This window comes from Austrofundulus limnaeus, unplaced genomic scaffold (genome assembly GCF_001266775.1).
Source record: "Austrofundulus limnaeus strain Quisiro unplaced genomic scaffold, Austrofundulus_limnaeus-1.0 Scaffold63, whole genome shotgun sequence".
In the NCBI taxonomy this organism is placed as follows: Eukaryota; Metazoa; Chordata; class Actinopteri; order Cyprinodontiformes; family Rivulidae; genus Austrofundulus; species Austrofundulus limnaeus.
This window is the reverse complement of record NW_013952465.1, coordinates 288,750-301,426: the sequence shown is the minus strand read 5'-3', so window position 1 is coordinate 301,426 and position 12,677 is coordinate 288,750. Positions and strand designations below refer to the sequence as shown.

Here is a 12,677-nt window from a genome sequence, read left to right as displayed (position 1 = left end):
TGTTAAAAGTGCCACATCAATGTACATGTTTATGAGAATGATAAAGACTTGATTGTTAAAAAATATGAAATGGTTTAATATGTAGCCATTCAATTTGTTGTTCTAGAAAGATTCAAAGTTTTGTTTTGTTAACTGAAGATTATTATAGTTTGAATTTATACATGAGGAAAAAGGGGCAGATATTATATATTTTCGCCTCTCTGCGGCCTTTCATTTTATTTGTATTTTCTTTTTTATTGTACGTAGGATTTTGTTTTTTATGGAATGAATAAAGTTTGAAATAATAAAACAATTTGAAATAATTATCATAAATGTTACTGTACAATTTAGTAAGTGATAGTAAATGAGTTGTTCTCTTATTTATCCTCTATCAACAGTTTTAGGCTGTTATGCCAACTCTTTGGTAATATTACCCAACATAAGGGCGCGTGACGAATATTAGAAGCATCAAACAAAGCCTCTGAAAATGATGAGGTAATTCTAATCAGTCTAATCAGCCTTGGCGATGATGAAGAGGAGGGGGCGTGTGCGTGTTAATTAGAAAAAAGAACAAGCTTCTGCAATCAAAACAAAAAACCAAGGACACGGTCAGTTGTCTTTTCTTTTTTTTTCATTACACGTGTCTGTGTTCCTGTGTGACTCGTGCCTGGAAGTGCACCCAGTGTAGAAATGATGGCAGGCATTTGAAGTCATGAAGTGTTTTTTTCATTTTGCGTGTGTGTATGTGTGTGTATGTGTGTGTGTGTGTGTGTGTGTGTGCGTGCGTGTATGTGCGTGCATGTGTGACCTCAAACAGCAAAGGCATGAATCATAACTGAGCAGCCGAAGCCCACAGGCAGGGTGGCACGAGTTCACGAGAGGTCAGACGAGCCGCCCACGCTCTGCGACGAGCCAGTGAACACACTGCAGCGAGCTCCAAAATCAAAACCGCGCACAGACGGTAAATAAATAAATAAATAAATGAACGCATCAGACGCTGCTCAAAAGACAACGCAAAGTGACCCRAGTGCCAGTGGAAATGAGGGCTCAAGAGAGGCGAATGAAACAAGGCGCTCCATCTGGAGCTCATTTCAAGTCCGTCTGTCGCTAAAGGATTGTGTCCAAATCTGACAGCATCCAGCTGAGACCAGGGGCTCTTCAGCAGCACGAGGAAAGCACTTCTGGAGCTTTGTCATCACAAGTCCAACCTCTGATCAAGCTTTTTTGGTTGGCGCGCTGCTTTCCTGCAATTTGCATTAATGAATGGAAGCTGCAAAGGTTAGCCTATGAGTGAGACCACAGAGAAGAGTAGGATTTTTGTACAAAAAATAAAAAAGGGAAAATAAAGATCATCTGATGCAACAGACTTTTCTGAGACATCCTAAGTCCAAGCTGCTGTGATCCTCACCTGGCTTAGCTTAAACATGAAAAGACGCACAAAAGAGTCAGGCTTTGAAACTTGTGATGTGCTTTTTAAACCGATATCTCTCTTTGACCTTTACCCATCTCTGTGTCCTTCCTCCTTTCCTCTGATCCTGTCTCCAGCCTTCCGCTGAGCGTGCATCCAAAAACACCTCATCCTAAATCTTTCAGTCACTTCCCACCTCCCTCCGCCCTTTTCTCCCCACTCTGTCTTCTCTTCTCATCAAGTCCTCAGACACTGTGTCTCATTGGTGATCCCATTACAATGCCCAGGGAGCAGCACTGCTCCATCTCCCAGTAATGGATTTCCAATGCTTCGACAATCGGATGAGTCACGTGGTCGTGTCTCCTCCCTTTGTGACCTCACTTTGACATCCTCTCTGTTACTGTGTCTGTTTTGTTTCATTATACACAGAGCTCTACTTCACAACTCACTTCAGAGATGTTGTTAATACAATGTGAGCTTTTAGGTACCAAAGTTGTAGGTAGCGCAGGAGCAAAGTGCGATTGGAGGGAGCTGCTCACTCAAGACAGGAGCTGTATAATAAGATGCTTCACCTGCAGATGGTTTCTCTCAGCTGAACCTGGCCTCACCGTACATCAGAAAGACCAGTCCCACTCTGCTCTGCTCTGACTTTAATGGGACTGCATCATAAATTTTTTTTTCTCCATCCTGGCCACTTTCAGAATGATGGAAATCCATCAAGGTTACCCACTTGGACAGGATAATCAAGGCTGCAGCCTGTTAGTGTTTCAGGTGGTCATGCTTGATGATGATGTTGATGATGATGATGATGATGTTGATGATGATGATGATGATGATGATGATGATGATGATGATGAAAGCTTTTATTGTCATTGTTTGCACAACGAAATTACATTCAAGAACACCCATTCAAGAAGACACACACATGACAAAAACATGGGGGAAGAGGTGATCAGGTCATGCGGCTACCTTGGGGTTGCACTACCTTTAAAAAGCTTGGAATACACACAAGAGGAAAGATGAGTTCAAAGATGCTCTGATCCTATGTTTACACAGAAATACAGAATCATATGCTCAAAAAAACCACTCRCTCAGTGCGAGGCAGCTAAGGAAGGGGGTGGAGGGTGGGGGTGCTGGGGTTCAAACACACGGTATGAGGTAGGATGCAGCAGAGCCGGTGACGTTAAAGGTTAATACTCCATGCTGGAACCAACCAAAGTCCTCCAGAGTCCAAAATAAGTTATCAACCAAACAGAGTTCAGTTCTCTGTCTCCACCCATCGTGGCCTCGTGGTTTTTTACTGCCACTGTGTCCTGCCGTGGAATGACAGAGTCTGCATTTTACTTTGGTTGATCATTGGTAAAATGTAGCCAACTTTAGTAAGTTTGTCTAGTTTTTTTTTCCTGTGTTCCTCAATCATCTTTCTGTTCCACCATTATTATCTCTCTTTGATGTGCCGGCTGCATCTTATTCTGTGGTTTGCAGGCTGGAACCTCTTGTTCTTTAGTAAACAATGCAAACACGAACAATAGAAGCGATTCTGCCCCCAGCGGTTCATGCATTGCATTGCAGTTACAGAAGAACATTTGCGTGTGTAAATAATACAAAACGGCAAAACTAAAACGCTGCATCAACTTTTTTTATGATCAACATCATTGATTATGTCGACTAATTGTTGCAGCACTAATAAATATCAGTCATTACAACCCCTTCAACCAGTTCTAGTCACTTCTTTATATAAGACTTTGGTAGATGGATGCAGACGACGTGATAGAAATAACACCCACGCATGAACTTCATTTCTACTAATTAAACCTTTACAAAACATATCGTTCAGAAACGCTCTTGTCTTTTCCTTTGAACACATTGCTCACTACAGGGACAGCTTTTCATAAATAATGCAATGCAACACACGGTGACACAGACTCAGTAATCGACACAGATTTGTGAATTGTCATCTTTTTACCTTTGGCGTTTTAGTGCACTTTCCATTTCTGGCATCTTTTATGTGCGAAATATCCAACAGCTCTGTTTCCTGTAAAGAAGCAGAAGAAACAGGGATAAATTAGCTGGAGAGTCTGTTGGTTCAAATCAAATGCTTCAAAGACTTTTTAGAGCAGAAAATAATTTCATGTCTATGAAAGCGACGCTTGGATCTGAGGTGATTAGAAAAATTTCGGGAACCGATTTGTTTTGACGCACACGACACTTAAAACTGAAGACAACTCTGTGTGATTGTGTGTGTGTTAAACATCTTTGTGTGTGTTTGATGAACACAGCAGCCTCAGTGCCCCATGTCACATGGGACTCGTTCATTAAAGACAAATGCATCCAAAATGATCCTCCGCTCAGCAAATGTGCCAAATTAGGACAAAAATGTAATGTTCCAGTGTTGACTGGTGACCTCACACACGCCCACACACACAAAAATCTGATTAAAAATGTACTAATAAATACATAAGGCCACTGTAACAAGGGCGAAAAAGGACAACAAAAAGTGCTAAATGATTTCTGTAATGGATTATGTCATCAGCTGCATCAGAGCACTAAAAATCCCTGCTGGAAAGGGGACTAGATGAAAAAATCATTTCACACATACACGATGTTCAGCTGCTGCATGATGTTCTGCTAAAGCACCTTACCAAATCTTGTCAGGACTCAGCTGTGTGAGTGGTAGTTAACAGGCAAATTAGAAACAAACTGATAAAGTTAGTGTTGAATTAGTGCGTTATTACATAAAAAATAACTGAAGATGTCGGTCTTTTGAACTAAAACCTGTTATTTCCAAGCAGAAAGTTCAACACAGCGCTTTGTCCAAAAACTGTCCCCCCGCCGGATCCTAATGCATCCATTCATTTACTGAGTGTCTGAAATTTGTTTATAAATGAGCAGACACTAAAAGCAACTGCACAGACCGCTCCTGGTGCCTTCCTTCAGCCACCACTTCCCTTATCAGCCGGAATCATCTAAGACTCCATCTCTGAGAGACAGCCGGGACACGAGGCGGAAAATTAACCGAAGCAAACCGTGAGTTCACTCAGCATTATCTGGGGGGGACCAAAGAGGCAGCGGAGGGGTTTGASTCAATTTCTGCCCACATCAATATCTGACCATCTCCATGAGCTGTGTGGAAAATTGCACCTGACCGTTCCTGCTTATCTACAATTAGATACCCACCTAAAGGACTCTTCCCCTCAAAATGTCTTTTTTTTACGTCCTTACTTTTATTGCCAGAYGCTGAAATATTAAAAGTTGTCAATAACGTCTAGCCTGTATGTTTATGTGTTTGMCTTTTAGCGAAATTTTGAAGGAACCAAACTTTACAAAACTTTCAAAAGGTAATTCATAGATGTATACCTACAGCTGATTAACATGTGGGGTCAACCTCATTTGAGACAGCCACCGCAGCAAACGCAACCTTAMAAACACAAACATATTTATAACTCAGTCAGTTTTACAGTTGTTGACCWGAAATTTAAGGTGGTAGTAGCTCACAACTACTCTCAACTCAAAACCTCAGTGCTAACAGATCCGATGAGATATTTGTTTAAAATATTGGCATTGACGAGTGCGGTTCTGTTTGTCTGTTAGCAAAATATCTCATGAACTACTGGACAGATTTGATTGAAACATCCAGAAAGAAATCACTGAATAAACAACTGATTACATTTTAGACAGAYCAAATGAAGATGGCCTTTACAGCCAACAGACCAACAAAAACTGGAATACAGCATTMGATGACATAGAAAGTTGTTTTCAAGAGCAAGGGCAAGTACGATAACTGTCATTTATCAACAGAACTTTATAAAACTTCCTCATCTTTCATTGGCCGTTAATTATCAATATGTTTTTCTAAGTATTTCCTTTGCTGTGGTGATTTTAGAATCAATTAGGTTGTTCCTGTTTGCTYGGAGAGCAGAGAGAGCGTCAAAGGTCAACACGAGCACCAGGTCTGCCTTTGAAGTCTCTTTGCAGAGACGGGGCTCCACGTGGGAGTCTGGGGGAACCGTAGGGCATCAGGAAGTAGCTGTTTGTGTGCTTTTTTCTGCCCTCTAGCCCTGCACAGATAACGTGGTTCTAAGCTGGTAAAAYGTCATCAGGGTAACCTATAAAAATGACTTCTAAAACGTAAAGTCAGCTGTTTGTAGGGGCRATAATCTGCTCACAGTGAGAAACCCATCAACAAGCAGCTGCTTCCAGATTCAGATTTTAGTCAGTATTTGCTGCAGGGTGTGGACATTTACTGCTGTAATTAAAATTTGATGCCCGGGAATGTTATTATTATTATTAACTTGAATGTGTCAGTGTACAGCTGCAAGTAAATWAAAGATTAAACATTTCAGCCATTAAATCTTCTCACTATTTTTTAGCTTATGTTATTTTTTTATTTATTTATTTATTTTGCTTTTCATTCTTCTTGTCGCTTTGTTCATCACTCTCTGTCAAGCTCTCAGGACCTTTRCACTCGTTTCAAAACAGCGAACGTGGATCCGAAGCCTATTAAGATCCGCAGCACGTCCAGGAAGCGAGCAGGGGCCAGCGGGGGGAGAAACAACAGAAATTAATGAACATGCTTAACCTGGTCCGGCCCCCAGGGTCTCTTTTCTGGACCTGCTTGTCTCTGTTGTGGTGCGCCGCAACATTTCTAACTTACTTCATTAAAGAAATTATAATATTTACAAGCAGCAAGAAAACAGGGTCTCTAGTTTGACTTGAGAGATTTTATGGTGAAATGTAACTCTACTTTAAGCATTTTGAGTCGTTGTGTGCAACTTAAAAAATGTTGTGTATAATGGTAAAATTAAAGTGCCTGTGAAACAAATATATTTTAAATAAAAAGCACCAAAGAAAACATCTTTATATTTAAGAAACTTGGCATATGATTTTTATCCATTTTGTCACGTAAACGTGTCATATTTTTGCTTTGAATTTGGCATAGCCAAAGTGAAACAGGAAGTGACATCAAAGGGGAACTCTCTAAGAAAGAAAACTCTCTGGTTTTTGTTTATTTAAACAATATTATTTGAACTCTCCCTCTGATGATGGCTCAAAATAAAAAAAACTGATTCTTTTCCACAGTCTGTGTTGTTCAGCCGGTTCTGATATTATCTGTCCATTAAATGGACGTTATAAGCGGTTATCAGTCCCATAGAATGGCTTCAGACTGTCCTGACAGTGCCCCCTAGTGGGTTACCAGTGTCATATATGCTGGAATGCAACAATCTGCTATCGCCAGAGTCCGGTCTACTTTATCGCAGCCCATGTCATTTTCTCTAAAATTGACCTTAGTGGTTTTATGCCTCATATTAACCAGATTGCATAAAAAACCTTAGTGGTTTTATGCCTTATACTGTATTAACCAGCTGACAGTCTGAAGACATTCTATGGGACTGATAACGGCTAATAACGTCCATTTAATGGATGATAACATCCAAAGCGGGTGCATTGTTAGATATTGTAGCAACACTCTGTTTACATGCAGATATTCCCCTTTGACATCACTTCCTGTTACTTCACATGCAAATATCTAAACAACTGCTCATCTCTGGGGTAATAAATTTGTTTTATAGTTTACTGTCAATGTTATCTTTACAAAAATGCTTTCATGTTTATTATAAAAAAAGTGATGTCAAAGGCACATGAAGGCAAAAATGAACTACGTGGTGCTTTGAATCCTGCTGGATTTCATGAGTATCTGATGTGTGACACAAAGTAGTGTTGCCCTTTAAAGCAATAATATTTTTTCTTTTCTTTGTTTTAGTTTTATTGGTACAAGTTGTGGATTTGAAGTCTGATGAGAGACAGAACAGGATAGAGAATGTCAAGAAGATGTGGAATAAAAAGGTAAAGACAAAGTCAGACAGAGACAAGAAAAAGTGAGAAAAAAAAGACAACCACAGCTTGGCTCGTTCATTCCCCAGCAGCAGGCCTGACAGCCAAACGGAGCTCCGCGGGGTTTCGAACATCTGCTGAGACAGCGACAAGGAGCCAATCGAGGGAGGAGCGGGATGGAGGGACAGGTGCAAATATACAGAACAAATTAAAGGTGAGATGTCTGTTCTAAAGTCTGTGTGGCAACAAAACACAGGGCTGTCACACTGTCTGCTATATTACAAGGGATTCAAATTGTTCTTAAAATGGTCGTAAATGTTTGTATTTAAATAGTAAAAAAAAGAAATGTGATAATGAATCGTTTGATAAAAACTAAACGGCTTGTTTCGCTGTCGTGCCTCATGTGTTCATGTCAGAAATCCAGCAGCAAACGAGCGTCTAACAAGCCGCCCGTTGTTATCACTGGTGTAACATGACAGGAAGGTCTCTCATGTCATGTCAAGGGCCAAAATAAACCCATGCAGATATAAAAAGCATACAAACACTAAGGCACAGAGTTAAATCAATCTCTGTCATTTCTCAAAGGAACGCATGGCAATCACCACCTGCCACTCCAAAATCTCATCCAATGTTGGGCGACATAATAGGCTGTTTTGGTCAAACTTTGCAAATACAGTAATCTTACACAATATCATGACATCTCCAGCTACTCCCACAACAAATGTTAGCTCAATAACTGTAAAACTGACTGATTTGTAGCATTTTTTGTGTTTGTTAAGCTTGATTATTTGTGGAAGACATCTTGAATTGAGTTGACTTCAGGTACATATTGTTACGGTTGAGCTTAGTTGGTTTGAACCCCAGGATGCAAGACTGAGTGAGGGGGCAAAAAAGGTCTATTAAAGCAACAAAAACAAAAGCGCTGACGTGGCAGCAAACAAGATTCTTGGCTTGGCATGAGACAACAGTAAACAGAGAACAAGGATCTGACAAAGACTGAGGACAAAGGACAGAATATAAAGGAAGAACTAATGAGGTAAAACAAGAAACACCTGGGGAAGAAACATGAGGATCAGGTGTGAGTGGGCGGGGCTAGAGCAAAGGCAGACAGGAGGAAGAAAACAGGAGGAAAAGACAGAAAACTTATAATAAATCATAAGCACAGACACAAGTCATGACATATATACTGTATTACATCCAATGATTTATTTCTGAGTTTCAATAAAATCTGTCCAGTTCATGCAGGCCCGGCGTGGCTAATCAGGACGATCTGGACTTCTCCCGGTGGGCCGGACTGATGTTTGGGCCACAAGGGCCCGTATAACTTCTTAGTTATTGATCAGATCACTTCTACTGTATTGCCAGCCATTTATATGATACAATGGCTTGCCGTACTCCCAGGGCTGCCTCCGCCTCTCGTATTTTTTTATTTTCTTTTTATTTTCTTTGTTGTTGTTTTGCGCTCTGACGTAGCACGTTAGCACACACAGTCAGTAGTGTAGCGAGCGTGGCACGGAGAAAGCTAAAAAAGAGCAAAGCTWTGGAAACTGACAAAGCCAAATGTGCTAAATTAGCAACTTTTTCAGTAAAAGGAGGTCGCGGTTTGTTTGAGGACGATGTAAGGCAGCATGTTGAACTGTGTCTGCAAACCACCRTTCAAGTTGCTTAATTATCAAGTCAGTAACATAACGTTAAATAATATAAATGATGCAACACCACATAACTGGGAAACTGTCTTGTAGCTTCTCAGAATCAGAACCAACATACAGATCCATCCTGCTCCAGAGCCCACAGGTCCAGAGTGTGCAGGTAGGATCACTCATTGACTGAATATAATGAGTATGATGTAGACTTGCTTTATATGAAAAGTGCCCTGAGATGGTTCAATACATTTCTGTAACTGTGCTGATGGTCAGAAAGCTTTGTAAAAAGAGAGATTTGTGCTGAGACTTATTTAAAATGTGATTTAGTGTCAGAAGCAGAGCCAGGATCCTGTAGTGATGAGGGGAACAGGTGAGCTGTTGTAACAAAGTGTGAACAAACAAGTGTTAGTTTCACCACTTTCCAGGCCCAAAATATAGAAACTTGTTGTATTTTTATAATTAAAAGTAAGATAATATACACAAAGCCCACAATTAAAAGGGAATAAGATGAAAGTAAAACAATAGAAACCTGTTGTATTTTTATAATTAAAAATAAGATAATATACACAAAGCCCACAATTAAAAGGGAATAAGATGAAAGTAATATACATTAAACCTGCATATTTTGACATTAAATCTGTATTAAATGGTTAAATCAAAATGTGTTTTCCACATCAAATGTGCTAAAGATTTACAGATTATTTTTTTATTTTGATACAAGTGCAGGTGAATTTAGGGAATATTATTTCTGATCATCTGGCAGCATGATGGATCAGTGGTTAGCACTGATGTCTCACAGCCAGGTCCTGGGTTCAATCCCTGGTTTGTCCCCGGGGTCTTTCTGTCTGGAGTCTTTCTGTCTGGAGTTTGCATGTTCTTCTTGTTCTCATGTGGGTTTCCTCCAGGTGCTCCAGTTTTCCCCAGAGACCAAAAACATGTACAACAGGTCACTTTCAGTTCTGGGCTTCCTTGTAAAATACATCAGCCATCTCAATAGGTTTGCCTGTTTAATTAACAATAAATAGATTCATCTCATAATCTGACATTTATTTGAAAGCTACTCTTATGAAGAAGAAAAAAGATAGGATAATGGAATCCTTAGAATATTATAACAAACTTGAAGCACAGTGGAATATGTTTTTATTCTTTATTCATAAGGATTAGATATCTGCAAACACTAATTTTCCTCACTGCACCGCTTTGTGCGTTAGCATGCTAATGTTATTGTTGCAGCYGCAGCGGCTTGTTGCGATTCCGCTGCTTATATTGGCTGACGTTAAAAAAACATCCCGTTTTCGTCGTCGCTGAATGTAGTAAACACCTCTTCAGTGACGTGCACGGTTAGATTAAACACGCGACGTTAATATGGAGACGTGGAGATGCATGGAGACTTTAGCGTGCTTCTATTGTGGAAAGCCGGGGGAAGAAGTTTTGTAGTGGAATTGAGTTGACTGGTGTGCAAGGTGAGTCGTGCTGTTAATCTTTATTAAATAACATAAAACAATAGACCTGATAATAATCTTTTCTTAACCCCCCTCCTTCACGACCGGACCAAAATGTGTGACTACCGTCCCCAACCAGGAGAAGAAGAAAAGACGTTTAGAGGAGGGAAACAGAAACACAGACAGAGGTACAGTAAAAGAGAAAAGTTAATAAGCAGTGTTTGTACATTTTATTATCAGCTGAGCTGTGATGAAAAGAAAAATACCGTGATATACTGTGAAACCAGTGTAAAAGTTGAAAATACCATGATATAAAATTTTGGTCATACCGCCTAGCTCCAACTCAGATTAATTTTTTGGGATAAGTCTCAGCTACCACCACCAAAGTTTTGGTCAATATTTGTAAAACTGTCAGGGTTGTAGCCACTGTTGTATGTAAATGTGGAATTTGGAAGGAAAAAAAAGGAGAAAAGTGAATTTGGGAACAAATAAAACAGACATTGGGATTTCATAGGGCCCTGAATAAAGTCCAACAACTGTTTCGTAAGATATTTTGCTGAAAGACAGGCCACACAGGCACTTGTAGAAGTTTGTTTTTTCTTTTTTACCTACTTGTGAACTGAGGGTCAAAGGATTGTTCCTTTTATCCTGAACACAGTTGTTATTATGACGGAACAAAGCCCAGTAAAGTGGTGCAGGTGCTCTGCCCATCCAGTAAGTGGCCCTTCAGCTGCCTGGAAACATCCTGTTACGAGGAGGAAAGTGGGATGTAGAGAGTTGTGCTTGAACTTGTTTGAGAGTCACATCCTCTCTCATACGCCACTCGTGGCTTCCTATAGGGCAACTTCAACAACCTGGCGGTGATAAAGTCACAAAACCTACGCCTCAAACTGACGGGGCTGAGGAATAAGTGAGAGCTGCACACAGACCAAAGAGCTAGAGTCTGACTATGTGGGGCATTGGTCAATAAGCCATGGATGGCAGACTTTAAAAAAAAACCTCACAAGATGAACCTGAACAGTCCCTGAAATTCTAATGAAAGGATTTGCCTGCACTTTCACTGCAACATTCAAAAGATGTGATGCAGCTGCCAGTCTGTCACTTGTGTTAATAAAAGGAAATGTGTAATTGTGTGTTTTCAAGCAGCTGTAAGAGCAGTGTTCTGTAATTTTCCTTGTAAACAAATTGATTTTCTTTTCTTTTTTTTAGAACGAGCTTCATACACTGAAACTTAAAGGGAGGGTGTTACACAAAATCTATATTTTGAGCTTTATATMATGTTATAAGGTCATTCCCTCATCAAAAACATACCCAGAGTGTTGCTTTGACTCATTCATGCATGTTTGAGAAATCCTTGAATCTCCTGTGGTAGTCATGTGGAGCTGTCTAAATGGTTGCTGGTACAAAGCCCTGCCCAGTTACACATAGCTCCTCCCTGGAGCTCAGCCAAGCTCCCTCCCCTGAAGCATAGTTGTAAAGACGGGCTGAAGTGGGAGTGTTGGATGTTCTTAAAGTGACAGAGGCCAACTTCAAGCCACCTTATGCTGTATACAGCATTTTTATAACAAATAAAGGTAACATAGTTGCTTGATTGTGGTATATAATTGAACTATGAGCATGGAAAACACATATTACACCCCCTCCTTCAGAAAAGGAAGGCAGCCAGAGAAAACGTATAAGCCAAATATGAGCTTTGCCACACAACATATGCAAATCCAAATACACACTGGGTATGACACAGATACTAATGGAACACAAAGAGGATCATTTCTTTCCCCTCATTTTGGGCCTTTCTGCCTCCTGTCTCGCTTTCATTCTTCTGTCTGTGATCCTAAAATTGATTTCAGCAAAATAGTCTGAAAGATGCCTGCATTTCTAAAACACATCCAGAGAGAGGAGTGACAAAAAATGAGGATGCACATTTGCCTTTCCTGCAGATGTCTTCTATGTATTCCCGATGCGTAATATAGGCACGACACCTTAATCCCTCATTGTAAATAACAAAGGAGATAATTTATACATCGTCACTATCACTTCTAATGTTATAACAAAGCATTGGAAATGTGATACAGCTCTGACACAAAGATTTAATTGATGTTGGTTTTAAAATGACTAATTTTGCTGGCTGCCAGCCAGATGTGTGCAACCTTACAGTGGAAGTGACTAAGGCAGAATTAAAAGAAGGAGACAACTTAAATATATCCAAGTTAGAAAACTAGAAAATGAATAATGGAATGGGTTTGTGGTAGAATATATATATATAGGTCGTTCTCAAAAAATTAGTATATTGTGATAAAGTTCATTATTTTCTGTAATGTACTGATAAATATTAAACTTTCATATATTTTAGATTCATTGCACACCATCTGAAGT

General features: G+C 39.9%; 1 protein-coding gene across 1 annotated transcript in view; it reads right to left on the bottom strand.

The window, feature by feature from the left end:
* The window catches only part of plcb1l (phospholipase C beta 1-like), a gene marked incomplete in the record, with an annotated part of 181,791 nt that overhangs the window by 141,081 nt on the left and 28,033 nt on the right, over window positions 1–12,677 (bottom strand). The window contains 1 exon segment of the mRNA XM_014009893.1: window positions 3,354–3,422. Coding sequence (XP_013865347.1) covers window positions 3,354–3,422 — 69 coding nt within the window.